Consider the following 25,252-nt stretch of genomic DNA (forward strand, 5'->3'; position numbering starts at 1 on the left):
GCACGCGCTAGACTTCATTCCTGTGTGGCTTCGTACTCTCTGTTGTGTCACGTCTTTAATTCACCCACGTGTCTGTCCATCGGTGGACATTTGCGTTTGCGCACCCTGGCTGCTGTGAAGACTGCTGCCGTGAACGTGCGTGTACACGTTTTCACGTGGACATACGTTTTCGGTTCTCTGGGCATACGCCTCGAAGTGGAATTGCCGGGTCCTGTAATCACCTCCGCGCTTAATCTCTCGAGGACCGCCAGGCGATTTTCCGCGGCGGCGCCCCATCTTTCACCCACAGGCCACCGCATCCGTTCACCTTCCCAGCGGGCAGGGGTCCCACGTCGTCTCTCTCCCTGCCGGCACTTGTTCTTGTGTCTTTTCCATGGCAGCCGCCCTGTGGGTGGCTGACGGTTTTGCGACTGAAAGGGAAGGGGCCCCCGATTTCTCAGTAAGCGCTCCCGGTGGCGAGCAGCAGTCTTGTCTTTGTGACACCTGGAAGGAGGGGGCTTTCATCGCCCCATCAGTCTAGATGGAAGGTTCCCACAGCCTGGAGGGCAGACGGGTGGGCAGAGCCTTGGACGGGCAGCAAACCGTGGGTTTCTTCTTTTTTTCTCAAGGGACTTTTATGTTTATCCATTTATTTGGGGGGGGTGGGAAGCAGAGGCGGGGGGGAGCGAATCCCAAGCAGAGCCAGCCAGGCGCGCCTGTGGGCTTCTTCTGTAGCTGTAACCATTTTCTTTCTTTTTGTGTTTGACAGGTGCTCCTAAGGCATCGTGAAGAAGTAAGTGAAAGTTTTCCATCTAGTGAGATCCAGAGGCTCCAGGAGCAAAACGCAAGCTTACGACGTGCTGTTGCGGAGATGAGGGAGGAAATGGAGACCCTGAACGACCAGGTTCTTCCTCCTGAGCAGTCAGGGGGTCAGGCCTCTGACCCCGCACAGCCCCTTCCAAAGGCAGCAGCTGAGGCCGCGGCTCCTGGTGAGCCGGAGCGGGGGCAGGGAGAATGGGGAGGGGACAGATCTCCAGTGGGTCCAAAACATGCTTCACTTGGAGTCTCATAGATGAACATCCGCTCTGACGAATTCAGAGTATGATAGAGGCTTCTCCTCCAAGGGAAGGGATCTTAATGTCCATGTTTATACGTAGAACAGCAACTTTTTATCGATAAAGTGGCAGAAAGAAGGGAAGGATGTGTACTTGGCACTTGGAGCCTGGAGGCCACTTGCATGGGGAGGGGAGTGGGCACTGTGTTCTCCAAGAGGCGGGCTGTGCAGGCTGGCGGATACCAGGCCTCTCCTCGGGGCCTGTGCCGTAACGGGGCTGGGCTCCCCCCCACCCCTCCTGTGCACCGTTAAGAGGGGCCCCGGAGCGGTCCTGAGCGGAGGGCGCCAGCTCACGACTCCACGCCTGAGACTCGTGCTTCCGTGTACTCAGGCTCATGGGTCTGAGGGAGCGCAGGGGCACAGCCATCCTCAGAGCGCGCCCGGCACCGGAGGGGAGGGGGGCACTGGGGCCAGGACGGGTGTGGGCGGCGGGGCGGGGGGAAGAGCGGGACAGCGGGAGGGAGCCCCTATCTTGTGACGGGCGAGGGGAGCGTAACGCGTGTGCCGGTGTATTTATTGGGTTGTTTTGCGACAGATTACATCATGGTCCTCGAAACAGAAATCAGAAATCTGAAGCATAAATTTAAAACCCTGGAAGGACAGGTAGAAGATGTGTTACATCCTTCGAAGATGTCCTCATCTCACTCTGATGTTCAAGCCAGCGTCCACATCTTGGCCGAAGTGCCTGGTAAGAGTCCTTGTCTTGTCCTGTTGAATGCTTTGTTCCAGGAACACTCTGGTTTCTGCATCTGTTTTACATTGTTTTAATTGAAATATAAACCCCCAGAAAGTCCACAAAATGCAAACGCACGCATCAAGGAAAGATCGCAGACTACAGGTCCCCGCCCCCCCTTCCCGGCACCCAGGCAAGGGTCCCCATGCCACCCATTCTCAAAGTGTTTACACTCGTTTACCTCTCCGGGTGGGCACCTCCCTGCCCCACCCCTGCTCTGGCGCCACGCAGACACCCCCTTGCCCGGCTGGGCGCGCTGGCCTAGTGGAGAGCCCTTCTAGGGGGATGGACGCGTCCCACCGGCTGGTTTCTGGGGCTGACTGTGTAGGAAGACAGGTGAAGGAGTGGGATGCTCCACCTACAGATCAGCTCGTCTCCAGCCAGGGGCCTGCTTGCGTTCCCAGTGCTGGCATCTTTTATGTCTTTTCCTTATATTACTTTTCCAGGCCAGAATCTCCAGTATGGTGTTGGTAATGGCTGACTTTCTTCCTGACTCCAGAGAAAAATTTCAACATTTGACTTTAAAGCCGCTAAAGGTTTTTTGGGGCACAGGGCCAGATTAAGGAAGTTCCTTTCTATTCCTGCTGTAATACATGGTTGTTTTTTATCATGCTTCTGCCAGTTTTTGCTTACCGTGTTTTGGAGCTTTGTTGTTGGTTGCATACACGTTTAGAGTTTCTGTGTTTGTAAGAGGGGACCGGCCCTGATAGCATCACGTAATGATCCTCTTTACCTGTTAGGGGTGCAGTGCTCTAAAGCGTGCTCTGTCTAGTGTTAATCACATCACTCCAGCTTCCTTTTGATTAGAGTCTGCTTGGTGTATCTTTATAATCCTTTAACTTTTAACTCCTTATATTGCGGTAAAGTCCCCTTCCTGAGGAAAAATAAAATACCTCAAGGTAACCTGGCTATGTGTGTACATGACAAAATCCCTCATGACCTTGTAACATGAGACCACTTAATCAGAGTGCATGTTTGCATGTTACCATATATGGGAGACAAAGAAGTAGAAAATATGTAAAAACTATGCCACGTGGCATTCAGGGGCTCATTTCTTCGGGTACAAACCCAACCGAACAGTGCTAGCACAAATAAAGTTGCTTCCCGGAAAGAAAAGCCTGGGTGTCAGACTCTCTGTGCGAGAATCTTGCTACAGCATCACATTTGAAATGAATTTCTTGTAGGCAGCATATAGGCAGGTCAATTTTTAAAATCCATTTTGCTAATTAAAAAAAATTTTTTTTCAGTTACGGTTTTCATTCTTTTAATGTTTATTTTGAGAGAGTGCATACACTCAGGGAAGAGGCAGAGAGAGAGAATCCCAAGCACACTTCATGCTGTCAGCACAGAGCCTGATGCGGGGCTCGATCTCATAAGCTGTGAGGTCGTGACTTGAGCTGAAATCTAGAGTCAGACGCTCAACTGACTGAACCACCCAGACACCCCCATTTTGCTAATGTTTTTTTCTCATTTGCTAATATTTTTAACTGATAGGATTTATGTCATCCACGCTTTATAGTAATTGTCGTGTTGATCTGAGCAGCCGCTTCCTGCCCGCTTTCTGGCCCAGGTGTCTTCTTTCCTGTGCCTGTGGGTCATCCGAACATTGTTTGTGTTCCATTTTAATGTATGTGTTGTTTCTGAGTGTATCTGTCTGGGCCCCAGGGATCACAGCACGGCCATGTGACCTCTCGCAGCCAGCTCCCGTCAGCACCATTTTCCTGCCGTTAGGCCCCGTCCCCGCGTTGCTGTCGTAAACATCACCTCTCCTATGTGGAGAACTGCTTCAGTCAGGATTAGCATTCTTGCTTTTAATTGTCAAACATAATTTTATTTATTTATTTATTTATTTATTTATTATTATTTTTTTTTAATGTTTATTTTTGAGAGAGAGAGAGAAAGAGGTACAGAATGCAAGCCAAGGAGGGGCAGAGAGAGAGGGGGACACAGAATCTGAAGCAGGCTCCAGGCTCCGAGCTGTCAGTACAGAGCCCGACGCGGGGCTTGAACCCACCAGCCGTGAGATCATGACCTGAGCTAAAGTTGGACACTCAACCGACTGAGCCACCCAGGTGTCCCAAATTGTCAAACATAATTTTAAAAAACTTAAGAGGAGGGGCGCCTGGGTGGCTGTCGGTTAAGCGTCTGACTTTGGCTCAGGTCATGATCTCATGGTTTGTGAGTTCGAGCCCCCCATTGGGCTCTGTGCTGACAGCTCGGGGCCTGGAGCCTGTGTCTGATTCTGTGTCTCCCTCTCTCTGCCCCTCTCCTCTGCTCTCACATTGTCTCTCTCTCTCTCTCTCTCCCCCTCTCTCTCAAAACTAAATAAGTATTGGGGCACCTGGGTGGCTGTCGGTTAAGTGTTCAACTTCAGCTCAGGTCATGATCTCATGGTTCGTGAGTTCGAGCCCCGCATTGGGCTCTGTGCTGACAGCTCAGAGCCTAGAGCCTGCTTCAAATTCTGTGTCCCCCTCTCTCTCCGCCCTCCCTTGCTTGCATGCTCTCTCTCTTTCAAAATAAACAGTAAAAAAAAAAAACAAAAAAAACCAAGGTTATTTGACAATAAATTTCATATATTAAAAAAAAAACAAACAGAAAAACCAAGGTAGCGTCTGTGACGTTCACCTGGACGTTTGCCCTTTGTGTGTGTCCTTGAGTCCCGAGGTTCTAGCCTCCCTGTCATCAGCTCTTACGGCAGATGTGCTGATAGCAAGCTCTCTGGTTTTCCTTTTTCACCTGTGTCCCTGTAGAATCTATTCTCTGGTATGAAAGTAGGAGTTGACGGTTCTCAGCTCTCAACCCTTAAGATAATCGTGCCACTTCCTGCTGAGAAGGCTTCTACTGCCCAAACCTTTGTCTCCCACAAGCCACACACCTGTTCTGTCCACCTGCTTTCAAGAGTCTGTCATTCGTGCCCGAAGTCTGATGATGATGTGTCTGAGCACACGCTTCTTTGGCTTATCCTGTTTGGCATTGAATCTAAGGTGATTGTCTTTTGCCAAATTTGGGATGTTTTCAACCATCATTTCTTTAAGCGTTTTTTCGGCTCTATGCTCTTTTTTCCCGTAGGGACTCCGCTGACAAAAATGCTAGCTTTTTCTGTTCTTTTCCCGAGGGTCTCTGTGGCTCTGTTCCTTTTTCCAGTGCGTTTTCTCTGCTGTTCAGGCAGGTGATCCCTGCGTCTGTCCCCATGCTCGCCAGGCCCGTGTCCTCTCAGCGCTGCTCTGAGCCCACTGGGGGGACTTTTATTTCGATTTCCGTTCAAGATTTCCATTTTGTTTTCTTTGTACCTTTTATTCCTCTAAAACTTTTCTTTTTCTACCGTTTTAACAGTGAGTCAGCTTGCACGGTTCCTCATCCGGCCTGCTTATTCCATGACCCCATGATCCCGACGTCTGTGTCCCCCTCAGCGTTGTCTTTTCTCATTGTGTCGAGATCTTCCTGGTTATCGGTGTGATGAGTAACTTCAGACTCTGGTGCTCGGACCCTCCGACCCTTACCACGCCGGTTTTACTCCACTTCTGTGTTAGCAGGCCCCCCACCTCTCTGGGGCGCAGTGCACGTCTGTATCCTGGCCCGCTCTCTTGGGCTGGCTCTGAAGGACCACTTACTCTCCAGAGTCTTTGCCCTGCTGTTCTGCCGTGCCTGCACGGGTGCTGCCCGAGCCCAGTTAAGTCCTGGGCGGTTTCCCTGGCCCCACAGAGCTCAGCTCTGAAAGCTTTGGCTGTCCGGATGCTGCCTGGTTTCCACGCGGGCCCCTCAGGGACTCTGTGGGCAGATTGAAGGAATTCCTTTCTCTCGCTCCCCCTCTCTGCAATCCTCCCCACATGCTCTTCCCTGGAGGGGTGCAGGCCGCGTGGTGCAGGGTGGTGCAGGGTGGACCCTTGTCTGTATGGGCCGCACCAGCGGAGTCTCCCTCGTCTGGGCTCCTGGTGCTTCTGGCTTGTGGCTGCTCTGGCACCAAAGCCCGGAAACACAGGAAGGAAGATCAGGAACCCGCGGCAGAGCGTCCCCTGAGCCCCCACCTCTCCCCCCCCTGCTCCTTGCCCTTCCCCGCCCCTGGCCTTGGGCCCCACCCTCGCCCACTGGGCACCCTCAGAGTCGCTTTGGGCTTTCAGCTTCCAGGAAGGAGAGGGACAGGGCACACGCTCATGGTCTTGTCCAAACAGCAGGCTTGCGCTGGGTTTGAGTGTTAAATAGACTTAAAGTTCTGCAATGGACCCAACATGTGATACATCCTTGTACTAATGTTGTTTTGAGAATTAATACGTTTATGTTCATGAGTGAGGCTGGTTTGTACTCTCTCTTACGATGCTCATTGTCAAATTTGGGGATCACGGTTATTCTGGCCTCAAATATTTTGGAAGATGTTCCCTATTTCTCTGCTTTCTGAAAAAGTTTGTGTCAGACTGACGTCAATTTTTCCTGAACCATTAATAGATTTCAACTCTGAACCCCCTGGTTTAGGATTTTCCTTGTGGGAAGGTTTTAAAGTGTGAATTCAGTTTTTTTCACAGTTAAAAGATGATCCAGATTTTCTTTTTGGCATGTCACTTTTTGATATTTTATTAGAAAATTATCCGGTTCATCTAAGTTTTTGAAAATTTGGCATAAAATTGCCTATAGTATTGTCCTAAAAGTTTTAAAAGCCTGTAGGATCTAAAGTAATGACTGTGTTTTCATCGATTGTGTTGTTTCTGTTGACTTTTTTTTTCTTCCTTAGTCTTACCAGGAATTTATCTTTTAAAAAGCCTTTTCAAGGAGCCAGCTGCATTACACATTTATTTTCTGTTTTCTCAGTATGTAGTATTACCTTTATTCTTTCCTTTCTTCTACTTTATTTAGTTGGCCTTCTTGTTTTTGAACTGGCTATTCAGCTCATTGACTTTTCACCCTTCTTTTCTAAAAAAAGCTACTATGGCCATAAATGTTTTCTTAAATTTTTAAAAAATGTTTTTATCTATTTTTGAGACAGAGACAGAGCATGAGCAGGGGAAGGACAGAGAGAGAGGGAGACACAGAATCCGAAGCAGGCTCCAGGCTCTGAGTTGTCAGCACAGAGCCTGACGCGGGGCTCGAACTCATGGACTGTGAGATCATGACCTGAGCCAAAGTCGGACGCACAACCGACTGAGCCACCCAGGCGCCCCTGGCCATAAACATTTTTAAAAGGACAGTTTTCAATCCCTTCATTAAGTTTTGGTAAGCGTTGTATTAATGATAAGTCAGGCCAAAATAATTTCTTACCTCTACTGATTCTTTCTTTGACCTCTGGGTTGTAGGAACATTTTTTCTAATTCCCAGATGACTAGGAGGCTGGTGCAGACTGGCCTCTGCAGACATTAGGTGGTAAGCTTCCACTGTTTTCCTGCAAAGATTCTTGCTTTCTCGATACTAGGGTTATACGTCATCTGTCGCCAGCGCCTCTCAGTTTGTGTTGGGACCACGTGCCTTCCACTCAGTCCTAGGGAATCTTCCAGGCGGACACACGGTGACAGTAAGCGTCCCCAGCCCTGGACGGCACAGACGTCTACTCCCCAAAGAGGGCAGTTGACCAGAACCTTCCCCAAGGGAAGGAGACCTGAACCTGACAGAATCCCTCTTTCTGCAGGAGGAGCCGTGCCGGCCGATGGCACACCCATGGGTCTAGCGCTCGGGAGGCTCAGAAACAGGACACATCTCCTGAACTTCCTGGTGGCCCGGCTCAGGCAGAAGGTATGGCCTCCCCTTTGACACTTGGGCTGGGCAGGTCTTTGGCTGGACCTCTTGGCGTCTCTGTGCCTCAGTTTCCCTCCCAGGAAGGGGTTATTGTGAGATAACATGTCCCCAGCAAGGTGCACACAGTAAGGCCCGGTCACCGAGAGGAAAGTCCAGAGGTGCAGCGCCCACGGTGGAGCCCACGCAGGACTGCTGCCCCCTCGGGACACGCCAGAGTGCGTGGGGGGTGCCCTAGTGTGGCGGGAGACGCCTCGGAGGCCCGGCCCTTTCAGTCAGGCTGGCCGGCGCCCACTGTTTCCTGGGACTCAAGTTCTGCCCTGTCACATGTGTTGCCAGGGTCACAGCTGTGCTTTATTGCTACAGATTCATAATTTCTCTTTTTTTAGAGTTTGTTTTTTTTTTTATTGTGGTGAAATACACATAAAGTGTACAATTTTCAAGGGTACGTTCAGTGACGTTAACTACATTCACAACGTGTATAAACATCACCATTCTCCATTCCCAGAACTTTTTCGTCATCCAAACAGAAACCGTCCCCATCGAACACTGACCCCACATCCCTTCCCCCGGGGACGTCTGCCCTGCCTCCGGGAGCTGGACGACTCTCCCGTGAGCGGGGTCTGCGGAATCTGCCCTCGCGTGACTGGCTCATTTCCCTCGGCCTCATGTCTTCGCGGCTCACCCACGGGCCGTAGCGTAAACCAGTGCTCACGCCTTCTAGGGACGGGGTGATAAACCGCTGTGTTTCCCACACCGTCCGTCCTCCAATGGACACTTGGCTGCTCCCACGCTTGGCACTTGTGAACATGGTGTCCGAGCATCTGTTCAAGCCCCTGCTTTCAATTCTCTGGGGTACGTGTGTAGGAGTGGAATTGCTGGGTCGATGGTGACTGAAGAACCACCGAGCTGTTTTCACGAGCGGCTACACCGTTTGGTGTCCCTCTGGCTGCGTGTGAGGACTCCGGCGGCCCACGTCCTGGTTCACACCACCTATTTTCTGTCTTTTTGACTCTAGCCGATCTAGTGGGGCGAAATGATACCTCACAGTGGTTTTGATTTGCATTTTTCCTGACGACTAATGATGCGGAGCATCTTTTCATGGAGTTATTGGCCATATTGTGTGCATTCTTTGGAAAAACGTCTCTTCAGATCCTTTGCCCATTTGTAATTGGATTGTCTTTTTTATCGTTGGGTTCGAAGAGTCCTTCGTGTACATTGGATACTAGTCCCTTATCAGATGTCCAGTTTGTAAATTTTTCCTCCCATTTTCAGGCTTGTCTTTTCACTTTCTTGACAGGGTCCTTTGAAGCACAGGTTTTTAGTTTTTACGTTTCTGGTCTTGTCTGTGTTTTCTTCCTGCTTATGCTTCTGGTGCCGGGCCGCCCCGTCGCCTTCTGTGTGGATATGTTCTTCGTGAGGCAACAGAAAGAGGGAATTTCACGTGGTCCTTGGAGTCTGTAAATACGTGAATCACACCACCTTGTATATTCAGACGGACCTCCGTACGCACGCGAGGGGAGGGGTCTTGGGACGCTCTGTCCTTGCTGCAGTTTCACACACAGGCGTGCACACACTTTACAAGCAGGAAATAAGCATTTAAAGCTTTAATTTTCTTTTGGTAGAGAGCATAGGATTATTGTGAGGAAAAATGTCCACTTCAAAGTGGTTTTTGTTTCTATTTTAATTAACAGCGTCTGTCCAACGGTCACCTTTTTTGATGCGTATGTGACAAATTCAAAGAATAAGATACTCACCAGGACTTCGCTGTAGGAGTTCCGGGAATAGGAACACAATATTTTTTATCTTCCTGAGAATAAAGTGGGAAAGTCAGAGTGTAGAGAGGTGCCATTCTGTCCGTTGGTTCCTTTTTCCTTCCTTGTATCAGCAGGAGGACAGGTGTTGTCCAGAGAAGCTGCCAAAGTGAGGGGCTGGGCCCGGAGCTCCGGCCAGAGACCCACTTTGGGGACCTCACGGCTGCCCTGTGGCGACCAAAGCTGCCGCGCACGCCTGGCACTCCCCTTCTTCACCTTCCGTGCACTCCTGCCTTCTGTCTGCTCCCCAGTTGTCAGTCACCTCCTCTCGACAGCCTTGGCTTCACCCCTCCCACCCCCCCCTCCCCCTCCCAGGCCCCGGATTGCCTGCAGGTGTTTGTTTCCACCTGTACTAGGCTCAGGAAGAGGGTTTTGGGCCTCTGCCTCCGCCCGGGCAGTTCCCGGCCTGGATGCTCCCCACCCAGCCTTGGAGTCCAGTGCAGGCTCCGCCACAGGTGCCCGAGTCCACCCTGCAGGGGCCGGGTGGGGCACAGGCCTGCATGGCCACTGCGTTAAGCCAGAGAGGAGAGACTGACAAACGTGTTCCTTTCTGATCTTCGCATAGTTTCTGCTCTGCGCCTCTGCCCTCCTCCTGCTTCCCTGCCCTCTTGCCCTCTGGAGCCGGCACCCCTCCTAACGTTGCCCCTGAAACGGCCCCCCAGGTGCTGCAGAAACCCCTGGTCGCGGACACCGTCCAGCACGAGGTGGGCCAAGTGCACCTGGAGGCTTTGGAGCTGCAGAAGCAGGTGGCTGAGCTCGAGGAGCATATCGGGAGCCACTGGCGGTCACGAGCCTTGGACCGGGTGGCCCTTGCGAGGCAGGTGGGTACCCCGCCCCACTGTCCCCCTCTTCCAACTGGCCGCTCTCACGGTCGGGCCTGGCCCTCGGCAGACACGGTGCCGGAGGGGTGCGGCCCCACCTCAGGCCTCCGGGCTTGGGACCCTCCACTTAAGGCCAGCGTAGGAAACCCGCACGCGTGAAGAGGGCTCTTCTGTTTCCCCTAAAAGGGAGTCCTTGACTCTTGCTAGGGCTTTGGGAAGCCCTGGAATGAAATGCAAATTGGGGGTTTTCCTGGTGAGGATTTCCCAGAGTGCTTGAGGCCACGGTCCCTACACACGTGACAGTGGGCCCCGTGTGGGTGTCACTGGGGTTCCCATCATGGTCCCCGTCAGGCCCTCCGCAGCCAGTGCCCATCCGGCTCCATGTTTGAGGCAACGTTCCGAGCCGTGAACGCCGTGCCCGCAGATCTGACAGACCGGCCACTTTCCTTCTCACCGAAGGCTGTTGGAAATGCTGTTGAGAGCGCGCATTCCTTACTGTTACCTGGGGGGACCCGGGGTTCCCGCGGTTACCTGTGTTATATGGTGGCCCGCGGTCACGACTGTACCGTGGTACCAGAGAGCGCCCAGAGCTCCGGGCGCGGTGGTATAGGGCAACAGTCCTCATGTGTGCCAAGTTCGGTCCCAGGGGCGGCACTGACGAGCATGAGTGGGACTCGGCTCCGGGACCACGTCCGTCGCCGAAGGACTGGAGGGAAGGTGGGTCCACTCCCTGCTGGCGTGGAAACGCTGGAAGCTCCTGGACGCGCCTCGGGGTGGACAGCTGTGTGAGAAACGGCCCAGAGGGGAGGCGGGACACAGAAACACCACCCGGAGGCCCAGCCCTCCTGCCATCCTGGCCACGGGCCCCCTCACCCCGTGTCCACCGTTCATCTCAGATGCTGCCCGTGCGCGGCCCCGAGGTCGGCTGCGTGGGGGTTCCCATAACACCCCTCGCCTGCTTCGCGGATCCCGCTTGCTTAGGGGGAAGAGATCCTACAAATCAGCAGCATTTAAAATCCAGATGTTTAGTTCTGTGGCAGGCAGAATTCTGGGGCTGAAGCATGTGTGACCTTGGGGAGAAGTCGAGGCACAGGAAACCTAGGGCCGGTCCCGGTGCCCAGACGAGGGCCGCTCCTGGGAGCACCAGGATCTTGGCGGCCCGGAGCCTTGAGCGCTCCCAGTGCCGAGATCCCGTTTCCGAGTGTCTCGCTCTGAGAGGAAGGAGGATAAGTGGTGGGCTCCACCACGGAGACCTGGAAACAGGGCGATGGGACAGAAGGACGCAGGCACCCAAGGGCCTCAGGCGCTGGCCACAGAATGAGCAGGACTTGCAGCGTGGGGGCAAGGAGAGGGTGGAGGCGGGAGGCTGGTCCCCCAGATGCGGAGGGGCCGGTGCACCGGGCAGCCGTCCTGAAGCAGACAGGAGAACGAGGCTGCGACGCAGCACCCATGACGCCTCGGTTACAAAGGGAGAGGGCAGCTTTCCAGGGGAGCAGCCTGCAGACGCTGCTCCCGAGGGATGTGCTCCCATCACGGACGCAGGGACACACGGGTGTCCTGGGCTTCCGAGCCAGCCGCGCCCGGGGGTCACAGCCTGGCCGCAGACCGCAGCCACGAGTGACGCATTAAAACCGGCCTGTCAGGAGCCTGCAGGGACCCGGGAGACAGCTGTCACGTGGGGCTCTGTGCCCAGGGCGGGAGAAACCAGCTGTGTAGGACATGACCGGATGGTTGGCGAGGTCTGCGCGTGGCCTGTGTATCAGGCCATAATGTTGCATCCGGGGTAAACATCGGTTGTTCGAAACCGTGGTTTGAAGAGAACGTCCGTTTTGGGGAGGCACGGACTGGAGCATCCAGGTGTCAGGGAGCCTGATGTCGCCAGCTTAACTGTCGGCGGATCAGGGAGCAACCTGTAAGGTGAGGGGGCCGGTGGCAACGGAGCAGGGGGGTCGGTGCCGCCAGGGCACTGCCCTTGTAGCTCCCGTGCGAGTCTCATGTTCTCCCGGGTGGAGGCAGGTCCCACACCCCCCGGCCCAGAACAAGGGACCGTGCAGAGCTCAGTCACCCTCCCCAAGGGCAGCAGAGACCACTGCCCGCCCGGCACCTGCACATCCCTGCAGCTGTCCTGTCTCTGGTGACCCCCGGCCCGGGGGGATTGACCGAGGCCCGGGACACCCGTCTGTCCCCGCGTCCGTGATGGGAGCACATCCCTCGGGAGCAGCGTCTGCAGGCTGCTCCCCTGGAAAGCTGCCCTCTCCCTTTGTAACCGAGGCGTCATGGGTGCTGCGTCGCAGCCTCGTTCTCCTGTCTGCTTCAGGACGGCTGCCCGGTGCACCGGCCCCTCCGCATCTGGGGGACCAGCCTCCCGCCTCCACCCTCTCCTTGCCCCCACGCTGCAAGTCCTGCTCATTCTGTGGCCAGCGCCTGAGGCCCTTGGGTGCCTGCCAACCTTCCTCCCAGTCCTCACGACCCTCCAGCCCCGAGCACAACGGGAGGGACACTCTGGGTCCACTGGGGGGCAGTGTTGGCTGGCGGTCCTCCCCGCCGGCTCTGCCTGCAGCCTTGGCAACCCTCAGGAGAACCCGCGGGAGCCAGCCACCCTGGCCAGCGCCCCTCTGCACCCCGGGTCGGGGCTTGCTGTGACAGCCTTCCGAAGGGCTTCCCTGTGGAGCCCGGCGGCCGCTGCCCTTGGAACAGAGTCCCCACGGGGACGCCTCCCTGGCCAGGATGCTGGGAGCACACCCACGGGGCTGGCGTGACGGGCCGCCTGGGCCCCAGCCCGCAGTCGCTCGCGAGTCCCGGAATGTGTGGTCACAGGCGTCACGTCGTGGGTGTGGGCAGAGCATAGAAAGAGATCAGAGCAGTTGGGTCAGAAACAGAACCCAGGACGGCCCCCGGCTGGGGGACAGGCTGCAGAACCCACTACGCAGCCACGGGGGCTAGAGCTGGGCCACTTGCAAGTGTGGCCCCCCAGAACCTGGACACGGGCCCCCCGGTGAGGGCTCGACTCCGGGCTCTTGCAGGGGGCCGCCTTGCCGGCTGCAGACCTGCTCCCGAAAGTCGGTTTTCCCTGAGGCCTCTGAGCAAGTGTCTTTTCAGGGCTGCTCTTTCCTCACGTAAAGTGGCTCAGGTGACTCCCAACACCGCGTTCCTAGGGAGGGCACGCCCTGTCCTCCCTTCCTCCGGGTCTATCCCAGCTCCTCCAGAGACCCGAGGGCCCCACTCGTGTCCTGGGCTCTCGGGAGAAGGTCGGTGAGGCCGGTGTGCCGCGAGGCTGAGAGCAGGCCCAGGTCCCGCCACTGGGGAGAGGGTGTGGATTTGGGTGCTGGGGCCTCAGTGCCTCGGGCCGTCTCCCCGCCCCGACCTCTCTTCCTGCCGAACTAGCCTGGCACACTCCAGAGGCTTCCGGGCTGCCTGAGGAACAGTGGCCACTGGAGGGCACAGATGCCCGCCAGCCCTGGAGAGGCACACCAGGAAACGAGGCCAGGACAGAGCGTGCTGGTCTGTTCCAGGGACTCCGGGCTGCTTCCCGCTCTGGCTCCAGTGTGTGTGGCTGGGACAGGGGCACAGTGCAGCTTTTCATGGGTGTAGGGAGCAGCCGTGCCTAAGTAGGCCACCTGCCTCCCTAGGGGCCTTGGACACCAGTTCCTCCTGGGCCTCTGTCTGGCTCAGAGGCAGCCCGCACACATGTTTTCCTCTTCCTCTCTCTCGTTCTCTACTCCCCGCCTCGTTCTGAACACCCCTCTGAGTGGACTGCATGCGTGTATCGGGGCCATGTGGTGACCCAGCACAGGGACCCCACAGCGCAGGGTCCAGATAGTAAGGAAGAGAGCAGAGGGAGGCCTCTGCCGGCCCCTCCATGCCAGGTGACCCCGGTGCCCATGACCTGTGCACCCAGCCTGTCACCCTGGTGCACACGCAGCCCTCGTGAGTCCCGGAGGCCGAGTGTGGGTGCCAGCTGGCTCCTCATTGTCCTTGCTGGAAAGGTACAGGCTCGGTGGGGGTCGCAAGAGGCCAGAAGCAGGCCTGGTCTCCACAGTCTGTGGTCTTCGTTCACCCCACTCGTGGAAGAGGTGGCCTCCAGCATGTGGGGTCCCCATTTCATTGTCAAGACTCTCTGGCCCTTCCTCTGTCTCATCCTGCAAGGATGTTCCCCAGGGGTGCGGGCTCTGGGGCGGCCAGCCTGCCCCTCTCCCACCTGGAGGGCTGGGCTTACAAGCTCTCTGCCTATGGCTTTGTTCACAGGTCCCTGCAGACCAAGGACCCATGGGGACCAAAGACCAGAAGCCACAGCCCCCGCAGGTGTCGTCTGTGCCCCGACTCCAGAGGAAACTGAAGGAGGCGGCCCGAGAAATCGTCCGCCTCCGCCTGGAGAAGGAGCAGCTCCTGGAGACAGGAAACAGGCTCCGAGCGGAGCTGGGCCGCGGCCCAGGTGAGCGTGGGGTTGGCGGGCCGGGGGCCTCACAGACCTGCTCTCTCCTGGCCTGCCGCCCGGAAGGGGGGAAGCTTTGCCGCCCTGCGGCGAGAACGGGCCGGGGGAGGGCCTGGCCTGGCTTCTCAGGCGGGAGAACAGAAGCCTCCCTTGTGGAGTGAAGCTGGGGTCACGGGTCACGGGCACAGAGCAGAGCTTCACGCTGCCACGGGGTTTCCACGAACCGGTTCCTGTGGCAGCACTTGTGAGAAAAATACTGCAAAGCGGGCGGCCTTTCTGGGCCACCGTGTTCCTGGGCCAGCTGTGCTGGGCTTCTGCGAGTGACGGCTGCTGTGTCTGCACTGCGACCCGGGCCCAGCTGCCTACAGGTGTCTGAGAGGGTGCTGGGTTCCGAGACCGACAGGCAGTGCTGAAACCGGGCTGGAAAGAGACGTGCCCTTGTTGCAGCCTGCGGCACGGGCCCCGGCAGCCACTGTGAGTTCTGTGAGCTCACAGAACCCCGGGGCTTCGCTTGCAGCCGGTGAGACTCAGACTGATACCGCTTTGGCGAGAATTTATCAGACGTGGGTTCACTGCAGGACTTCATTTATAGTAGTGGCATTTCATAAGCCACAGCGTACAGGATAAGGTCTCTGAACAAATCAGTAAGGAAATCATATGCTCTGAGCCAATGATAGACTAACGGCACGTCGTTCCAGGCGAGGGAAGACGGCCGGCATGGCCCGGATTTAGCTGCCAGCCTATAAAGCGCCACCATAGAGTGGTACCTGGTGGCCCATAGCACTCTGCTCTCTCCTGGACCTGTGGCTGTCCTCGTTTTCTGAGGCCTTCATGTGAGCAGTGGTGCGATATTCAGTCCACACTGCCCTGTCCCCATCGTCTGTGCACATATTACCTACGCTCATCTTTGCAGCAACCCTAAGCATGGAGAAAGGCTTCCCTAAACAAGGATAAAAAGTAAACTACCCCATAGGCGGGGGAAGGCAAAGATCAACCGCTGTGACGGTACATTTAAACGTCTCTAGGGAAAAGACGCAGCGAACACAGACAAAGGGAGATGTTTTCGACGTGTCTGACGGGTGGAAAGGATCGATCCCTAAAACAGGTGTCTACAGATCACACGCAAGGGCCCAGATGGCCAGTCCCAGGAGAAGTGCACGTAGCTGGTGAGGGTGCGGGTGACACGTGGCCTCAGGAGTCTGAGGAAGCCACTGAAGTCAGCATTGAGTCCGAACCTCAGATTGAGCAGTGTCACTTGGCAGTGAGGAGCATGGGGCACGTGCGTGTCGGTGGGGGTCTTCGTCGTTGAAGCTTTTGGACAACTTGACTGCGTCTGTCTCTTTCTACGATTCTGCCCTTTGAATCGGCAATCCTTCTCTTAAAAATCTAATTAAAAGATACTTCACGGGGGAAAAGGATGCATGTGCAGGATATTCTCAGCAGCACTTTCGCTGTGGTGAGAAAGTAATTGGGAACAGGGCAGACCCCGGAGTCCAGAGCTTGGGGCGCTGCTGGGCTCCCTGCAGGTCACCCCCACAGGGTGCTGCCTCCACCCGCAACTCGAACCAGGTGGGGCAGAGAGCTGGCTTTTCCGCCGTTCGACTCCAGTCCTTTGCGGGTGATACTTCGGCAAATACAATAAAAAGGTGGCGGTGCCAGGTCACCCCCAAAGCTCCTAACGCTTATTCTCATCATGGGTCCGGTGTCGTCTGTGCACCACAGGGCCAACTGACCCCTCTTGGGCAGATGCCGCCTGGACAAGCCGTTTGCGGACAGAAGCCACCGCCGGAGAGCATGTCTGTGTCAGCAGGCGGGCACACGGAAGACGGTGTGTGCGCGTGCGTGTGACTGTGCACGCACATAGACGGAGGGCTGCGAAGAAGCGTATCCGTTTCTCCGCGGTTTGGGGAGGAAGCTACCGAATGAGATTTTGGGAGTTTTCTCTGAATACTTCTGTATTGTTTGCAATCTGCAGCTATACCAAACGCTCTCAGTTTGCTTCCTTCTGGGAAGGCCATCTTCCCCCAAACCATGCGGGTGGTGGGGTTTCTGCTCTCCCACAGGGGTGCTTGGACCTCATGGCAAAGGCTTTAGCCGAGACTGGTCTGTCTGCATTTATTTTACAGAGATGATTTATCTGGTGCGTAAATACAGGTGGCGTGTAAACCAACTGTGACAAAAATGTCTTATCATCGTTTAACAGCATGAATAACATAAGACAGTCCAGCCTAGGTGGCATCATCTGTCTCCCGTGGTTTCCAGGCGCTTTTCCGGGCGCCTCTGCAGACCACCCCACCCCCTCGGCCCCGCCTGCGCCCGCCCCGGGGCGTGTCCTCCCTCAGCTGCCTGTGGCAAGCACCCCGTCCCCGTCCCCGCAGCCCGGGGCTCCTGGAGGGGTCATCTGCAAGAATCTTCACATCCAGTGCTGTTGTAAAGACTTTGCTTTGGGGGCAGTTTCAGGATTGCAGCAAAACTGCCGGGAAGGTCCAGAGCTTGTCCGCGTGCCCGCCCCTCGCGCACAGCCTGCCCACGTACCCGCCTCGTGCAGGGACGTTTCGCCTGCTCGTCCCTCCCCCACCCCGGCAGCCCTGGATCCTTGTCCTGTCCCCACAGCTCTGCCTTTTCCCAGGGTGCCTGGCACTTGGAGTCACACAGCCTGGAGCCTTTCATACCTGGCCTTTTCCCCTGAGTTTTTGTGTGTTCTGATTATAAAAAGGCTGTTTGCTCATTGCAAAGATGTAAGTGTGTGCAGGGAGGTGTTAATTCCTACAGGAAAGCACAGATTACTGACCTGAGCAAACCCGCGGCCCGGAGACGATGCCGGGCGCCTGTCCGTCCATCACGGTGTGAGTGTGCAAGCCCCCACACGGCCCCACACTGGAGCGCGTGCCACGCGAGCTCTGGACCGGCCCTCTCAGGGCGCGTGGGGCCCGGACGGCCGAGCCCACCTCCAGCCAAAGCGGGTCTTGTGCGTTCCCAACAGTGAATGAAAGCACTTGTCCGACCACAGCCTCGCAAGACGCCGTGCTCGTTCGGAGCTGTTTGTGCCTGTCCACTCAGGGAAAACGCATCGTCGTTTAACTCGGATTTCCAGTGTGTGCGTGTGTACTGCCAGTGCGTGATGCCTCATCATGTCGTTTTCCTGCTGAACTTGTTGTTCGTCCAGAAGTGATTTGCTAAAAAAAAAAAAAAAAGGACAGGGGCCCCTGGGGGGCTCCGTTGGTTAAGCATCTGGACTTCAGCTCAGGTCGTGATTTCACAGTCCGTTGAGTTCGAGCCCCGCGTCGGGCTCTGTGCTGGCAGCTCAGAGCCTGGAGCCTGCTGTGGATTCTGTGTCTCCTTCTCTCTTTGCCCCTCTCCCATTTGCACATGTTCTCTCTTTCTCCCTCTCTCAAAAATAAACATTTGGGGCGCCCGGGTGGCTCAGTCGGTTAAGCGTCTGGACTTCGGTTCGGGTCGTGATCTCACGGTTAGTGGATTCGAGTCTGCGTCGGGCTCTGTGCTGACAGCTCAGAGCCTGGAGCCTGCTTGGGATTCTCAAAAATAAATAAAAACACTTGGAAAAAGTTTAAAAAAGGACAAATGAGGCTTTCGTTGGCCTGCTGACCCCACACTGTTTAGCAGGTACACGTGAGTAAATAGTTCCTCACCTTTCTTTTTCATAATTCCATGCACGTTTAAAAGCCTGTTGTAGGGGCGCCTGGGTGGCGCAGTCGGTTAAGCGTCCGACTTCAGCCAGGTCACGATCTCGCGGTCCGTGAGTTCGAGCCCCGCGTCGGGCTCTGGGCTGATGGCTCAGAGCCTGGAGCCTGTTTCCGATTCTGTGTCTCCCTCTCTCTCTGCCCCTCCCCCGTTCATGCTCTGTCTCTGTCTGTCCCAAAAATAAATAAAAAACATTAAAAAAAAAAAAAATTAAAAGCCTGTTGTAAACAGAAGCGGTGATCTTCTGTTGTTTTGCCTCCGCCTGCCAGGGGCTCCTTGACGCCTGTGGCCACACCTTCCTGGAGCCTCTCCCTGACGGCCCACATTTTGTTTTGAACCAGGGTCTAGAATGATGGCTTGGCTGGAGAAAGAATTCCATGTCAGCATTTTCTTCTAACCTTTCCAAAGCGGGTGTTTCTCTGTCTTTGAAGAAGTTGGCCTTTGGCCGGTGAAGCCCCTTCCTTGGGGGGTTGCGGGGGGGGGGGGGGGTGTCCCTGTTCCCTCTGGCTGCTCTTCTCCTGTGACGCCAGCCTGGGTCTGAGCGGGAGTGGGCTGGTGTTACTTTAACCTGCTCAGGAATGGGACTGTTTTTTTTAATCTTAAGACTTGTGGTTTGTTGGTTTTTCCCATTCTTTGAAATTTTTAGCCATTGTTTCTTTAAATGTTCTTCCCTTCTTTCTAATCTCTTCTGGAGATCTCATTAGACCTGCTGGGAATCTGTCTCCTCTCCCCCCGCCCCCCTCTTTCCCTCCTGCTTTCTCCCTCAGTCTCTCGCCCATGTTGTCTCTTTCCCTCTCCATCTCTCTCCCTCTCTTCCCCCTCCCTCTCTCCATTCATCTCTCTCTCTCTCTGTCCCTCTCCCTCCCTCTTTCTCTCTCCCTTCCCCCTCTTCCTCTATCTCTCCCTCTTCCCCTCACCCTCCCTCCCTCCCTCCCGCCAGTGGATGGATTCCTGTGTCTTTTTTTTTTTTAATTTTTTTTAATGTTTATTTATTTTTGAGAGAGACAGAGACAGAATGCAAGTGGGTTAGGGACAGAGAGAGAGGGAGACACAGGGCCCACCCAGGCGCCCCGGATTCCTGTGTCTTTGCAAGTTTGCATTTCATGTTTATTCATTCCTTCCTTTGGGTTTGTTTGATTATTCTTTTCCCGATTTCTTTAACATGTACTTGATTCTTGTTTAGTGATTGCATTTTTTAAGGTGTGAATCTTCCATCTGAGTGTTGCTTTTGCCACGTTGCAAAGGTTTTGAGGGATAGCGTTGTCAGTTTGATTAATGTCCACATACTCTGCCATTATGGACTCAGGTCTTCTGTTTCATTCAAGTTGTTTAGGAGAGTTTCAGGATTTTTTAGTCATTTTCAAACGTGTTGAATTTTACTTCTGAACCTGTTCCTTTAGCAGCCTTATCATACCAACTTATTAACGTTCTTTCTAAATATATGTGTAGTTGCCAAGAACCACGATTTTTGTGTTAAAATCTTGCCCGATTCTCCTTCCCTTCCTCACCGTGTGCGCCGTCCATTCTCCCGCTGCGTCACTCGGCATGAAATATCCAGACGGTCACAGGTCCTGCCGGTCAGGTTGTGCAGTCTCCTTTCTGATGTTCAGCGCCATCGGGGGCAGAAAAAATGACGTTTTTAATCAGGTGTTTGGAAGGGTCGTTTCCAGAAGGAGGCACAATATGGCTCTTGGACACCTATGAAAAAAGATACAGATTTGGGGCTTTCTTGTCATTCAGCAGTGACAGCCAGCTCCAAGGAAAGGGCCAGTCACGAGTTGCAGAATGAAGACACTGAATTGCAAGTGGAGCGGGATCTGGTTCTTCTTCTTCTTCTTTTTTTAATGTTTGTTTATTTTTGAGAGAGGGAGAGAGACAGCGAGAGCAGGGGGCAGGGGTGCAGAGAGAGAGGGAGACACAGAATCCGAAGCAGGCTCCGGGCTCCCAGCTGTCGGCACAGAGCCCGACGGGGGGCTCGAACCCACGAACCGTGAGGTCATGACCTGAGCCGAAGTCGGACGCTCAACCGACTGAGCCCCCCAGGCGCCCCCGGATCTGGTTTTTCTAAGGGGAGGGGCTGCCAGGGAAACCGTGGGTTGACCTCGTAAACTGCAAGCACGCCTCAGCTTGCAGGTCTGTGGGGCAGGAGGCGGGCCGTGGGGGCCGAGGCCTTGCTGCACTCAGAGCGGTTTCCACCCCAGAGCATATGTTTTCTTACCGTTTTTCTGCTTTGGATAAAACATAAGCTCAAACAAGGATGATTCGTGATCATAAGCAAGGCTGGTTGGTCACTTGGCGGGATTATTTCCATAGGTGTAGCAAGAATGTTAATACACCGAGCCGGCTTTCCTGAGTTCACTTTGCTAGAAGTTTCCATCAGGAGTCCAGATTGGACTTTTTACAAGCTTCTCGTTTGTTGTTCTGATGAGGCCAGGAAGCCAGTAACGCACTGGTTTCATCTGCTAAATGATTTTGAGCAAATTCCTTTTATCCCAAGGTTTCAGAACTACCCTGAGGCTCCACGGCCTGCTGGAGGTGACCTTCCCAGCTCTTCGCCAGCTGTGTGCCTCAGCTCCTTAAGTCAACCAGAGTAACTTCTGGTGACCGGTCCTGACAACTAAGTGAGCATCATGCTCAAATCTGGCCCGCACCGCCCGTGTTTCCAGTCAAGTCCCGGTAAAACGGAGCACCGATTCTCAGGGCACCGGTGCAAGTAAAGAACTGTGTTGCAGGAGGGTGTTAAGAAACAAAATTCAAGCGGGTGAATTTGTAGATCTAACTGCCTTTGTTGAGCGATTCAGGACTCAGGCAGCATGCCATGCAGCAAGTAGAGGGAGCTCAGAGGGGCTGCACAGAGTGGAAGGTTCTTACAGGAAGGACAGTGGGGGCAAGAGGTACATTAGCGAAAGAAAAGGATTGTTTGCAGCAAGATCAGCTTCCCTACCTGTAAGGGCCGGGGTCCTTTGGGGTTGGGGAGGACCCAGTGGCAGACTCTACTGACTACAGGGCTCCTGACAACCGGTTAAAGCTGCATTTCCGGGGGAGGTTGCAGCTAGGTCAGGCACAAAGCCCTGGTTTGGGCCTGTGATTTGCTTTTGAACAAAAAAAAGAAGACTGGGGCGCCCGGGAGCTCAGTAGGTTGAGCGTCCGACTCTTGGTTTCAGCTCAGGTCATGATCTCATGGTTCGTGAGTTTGAGCCCCGCTTTGGGCTCTGTGCTGACAGCAGGAGCCTGCTTGGGACTCTCTCTCTCTCTCTCTCTCTCTCTCTGAAAACAAATAAACTTAAAAAAAGAAAAAAGTAAGAAGACTCAACAAGAGTATCTGAGTTCTGAAGGACTTAGGGAGAGAAGAAGATGCCACGTGGAGATGTTTCACATCAGCTCACAAAAGCGGAGACCCCTGAAGCCTTACAGACTGCGGCTGGCTAAGAGGAGGGAGAACGGGCCCTGTCTAGAGCTAGGACGTCGAACGTGAAAGCGACGTATCCAGAGAAGAGCTGCCATCGCCCCTGCCCATCCCTTCCGTCCTCAGTGACCAATTCTTGATCCGTTGGATTTTGGTTCCAGGTCAGAAGAGTCCACGTTCTTCTCGACCGGAGCTCTGGAAATCCTGCCTCACGCAACTGGGAGCATCTCAGAGTGGGCCAGGCACCGCCAGCAGAAGCCTGTGCCCAAAGTACAGTGGGCCCCTCGGCCCCAGGGGGTGCCCCAAACGGCAGACCGTACCGAACACTACGCATTCCACGTTTTTTCCTAGACGTACGCGCCCACGATAACGTTTATAAGTTAAGCGCGGTTAAGAGACTAGGATGATACTGGGGCGCCTGGGTGGCGCAGTCGGTTAAGCGTCCGACTTCAGCCAGGTCACGATCTCGCGGTCCATGAGTTCGAGCCCCGCGTCAGGCTCTGGGCTGATGGCTCGGAGCCTGGAGCCCGTTTCCGATTCTGTGTCTCCCTCTCTCTCTGCCCCTCCCCCGGTCATGCTCTGTCTCTCTCTGTCCCAAAAATAAATAAAAAGCGTTGGAAAAAAAAAAATTAAAAAAAAAAAAAAAAAGAGACTAGGATGATAGCTAATAAGAAAATAGAGCAATTATAGCCATATATTGTAAATAAAGTCCTGTGACTGTGGTCTCAGCACAGCCTTACCGAGCTGTCTCCCCTTTCCTGTGATGCCGTGAGATAGAGAAATGCCTGCGTGAGGAGATGGAGGAGGTGGACGCTGTGGGTGTGTGACAGACAGTAGGTCAGGAGGGGGACCGTGGGTCTCCAGACGCGCTGACAGCGAATAACTGGGGGCGCCTGTGGCTGAGACCGCGGCCGAGACCCATGCAGCCTTTCCACAGGCTCGTGGGTGGTCCTCCCGACGACAGGCACGCTGGCCTCGCTCTAGAGATTTCCCTCTTGTCTCGTTTTTCTCCTCTTCTCTCTTCTTATCGAAGTGCAACTTTTCGCACAGTGACCGCACCGCCTTACTTTTCCAGTGGCAGTTTGCATGGGTTCCGACGTCTCCACATCCTGGGCACCACTGACTTCCCGTCTTGTCCGTTCTGTCTGTCCTGATGAGTGAGAAGCCGTAGCTCACTGTGGTTTAGAGTCTGCGTTTTCCTGGCGACTAACGATGCGGACCATCTCTGCAGGGGCTCGTCGGCCATTCGTGGGCCTTCGGATTCCATAGCTTTTAAGCTCCGGGTTTAAAATCTAAAGAAAACAAGTTCACTTCCGGATTCTGTCCTTCCCATGTGCTTTTATCTCCTGGAGGAAGCTGACGGAGTGTTCTGGGACCCATTGCTGGAGCTCCACGGTGACAGGGCTGGTTCCTTGAGCACCTAGATGCTAATAACATGCGATATATTCACCACCGTCTTCAGATGGATGGATAATAAGCTTTTTCAAAATTTCTGTTTCAGTTTCTAATACAGTAAACGTCAGTGTTTACAACTCACACACACCCCAAAACCTCGGAGTCCTCACTAAGCTTGTGTTTAGCCACGATGATTTGTTATTCTGACAAACCTTATTTCAACAGTAGTTGTATCTTGGAGTATTGTCAGCTTAAAGATGCATTTCCTAGATTTTTAGGTAACCTAACCCAAGTTGAGTTAACGAATGGGTATTCTTTGGCGACCCGGATCATTTCTGAGTAAGACAGGATGCTTGCAAGATGACAGGCGGAATCTTTGAGTTTATTCATTTAACCTCCTGCTGCTTACTTTTCTGTGCTGCAGAGAGAGTGCACGTTGGGACGGTTAGTGAAGGTGTTGATTTCTGCTTTGAGAAGCCGTGTCAGGCCACACGCGGCTGCGGGACGTCTTGTGTGCGCGTCACCCCCCACCGCGTGCTGCAGGAGAGGAGTGACTGGGGTAGAGGAGGAACGCGGTGTTCTTCTCGGGGTTTGTGTTTGGCATGAGGGAGACCCAGAAATGAGGTGCACGCAGAAAGCAAACCCTTCTGGTGCGTGGCTGGCTCAGTCAGTGGAGCATGTGACTCTTGATCTCCGGGTGTGAGTTTAAGCCCCATGTTGGGCATAGAGCTTACTTTAAAATAAAAAGGTGAAAAAGAAGGAGAAGGAGAAATCATAAGAAAGCGAATCCTTTTCCTCTCCTTGGTCTTGTTCTAGGGAAACCACCTAATCAACCCCTGCCCACTCCTGAGGCCTGGAACCAGAGTGAAGCACCTTTGGGACAGGTGAAGCCCCACTCTGCAGCTCAGGTAATACTCACTCCTGTATCTAAGAACAGCACTTTCGGGGCGCCTGGGTGGCTCGGTCGGTTGAGCGGCCCACTTCGGCTCAGGTCATGATCTCGCGTGATCTCGCGTGATCTCGCGTGAGTTCGGGCCCCGCGTCGGGCTCTGTGCCGACCGCTCAGAGCCTGGAGCCCATTTCGGATTCTGTGTCTCCCTCTCTCTCCGACCCTCCCCCGTTCATGCTCTGTCTCTCTCTGTCTCGAAAATAAATAAACGTTAAAAAAAAAAAAAATTTATAAGAACAGCATTTTCAGTAACTTTTTACCAATTGCTTAAGTATTGCATTTCATTACCAAAACGTCAAAATCCAGTAGACATGATTGAAAAGGTCTCCATTTTTCAGCACCTGAACATAGTGACCTGTGACGTCTCAGTGTGTTTCCTGCTGTTTTTTTAAAATTACAAAAGTAGGGGCACCTGGGTGACTCAGTCGGTTTAAGCATCCGAGTCTTGATCTTGGCTCAGGTCATGATCTCATAGTTTGTGAGTTCGAGCCCCACGTTGGGCTCTGCGCTGACATCGGAGAGCCTGCTTGTGTGTGTGCTCGCTCTCTCTCTCTCTCTCTCTCTCTCTCTCTCAAAAATAAGTTTAAAAAATAAAATTAAAAAAATAATAAAATAAAAATAAATACAAAATAAACATAAAATTAGAAATTACATCATATGTATATTTTACTATAGCTTTACCCACCTGGGTATTATTTTTCAAATCTTCACCAATATGATGGGTTAAAAAAATTGCATCTTTGGGGCACCTGGGTGCCTCAGTCGGTTAAGCGGCCGACTTCGGCTCAGGTCATGATCTCACGGTCCGCGAGTTCGAGCCCCACGTCGGGCTCTGTGCCGACGGCTCGGAGCCTGGAGCCTGTTTCCGATTCTGTGTCTCCCTCTCTCTGACCCTCCCCCGTTCATGCTCTGTCTCTCTCTGTCTCAAAAATAAATAAACGTTAAAAAAAAATTTTTTTTTAATTACGTCTTTTAAAAGTTTTTTTATATCCTTAGTGGTATTAAAATTTGTAATCTGTTTATTGGCCGTTTGTATGTCTTCTTTTGTGGGTTATTTATACACGTATTTTGTTAATTTTTCTACTTGTATGTCTGTGTTTGTCAGTTTTTGTTTTGAGAGAGAGAGAGAGAATCCCAAGCAGGCTCCCAGCTCGGAGCCCGACTCAGGGCTCAATCTCACAACCATGGGATC

At 53.9% G+C, this 25,252-nt stretch overlaps 1 protein-coding gene across 6 annotated transcripts in view; it reads left to right on the top strand.

Moving 5' to 3' along the window:
- The window catches only part of CCDC57 (coiled-coil domain containing 57), a 105,273-nt gene that overhangs the window by 41,685 nt on the left and 38,336 nt on the right, over positions 1 to 25,252 (top strand). For 2 of the 6 annotated variants that reach the window (XM_058703733.1, XM_058703734.1), the window contains exons 12-18: positions 749 to 968; positions 1,629 to 1,781; positions 7,438 to 7,541; positions 10,018 to 10,176; positions 14,422 to 14,608; positions 23,536 to 23,670; positions 23,928 to 24,019. In XM_058703733.1, the coding sequence (XP_058559716.1) occupies positions 749 to 968; positions 1,629 to 1,781; positions 7,438 to 7,541; positions 10,018 to 10,176; positions 14,422 to 14,608; positions 23,536 to 23,670; positions 23,928 to 24,019 (1,050 nt within the window). The other 4 variants (XM_058703735.1, XM_058703736.1, XM_058703737.1 and 1 more) reach the window with 4 other exon arrangements.

This window comes from Neofelis nebulosa, chromosome 16, assembly GCF_028018385.1.
Source record: "Neofelis nebulosa isolate mNeoNeb1 chromosome 16, mNeoNeb1.pri, whole genome shotgun sequence".
Classification (NCBI taxonomy): Eukaryota; Metazoa; Chordata; class Mammalia; order Carnivora; family Felidae; genus Neofelis; species Neofelis nebulosa.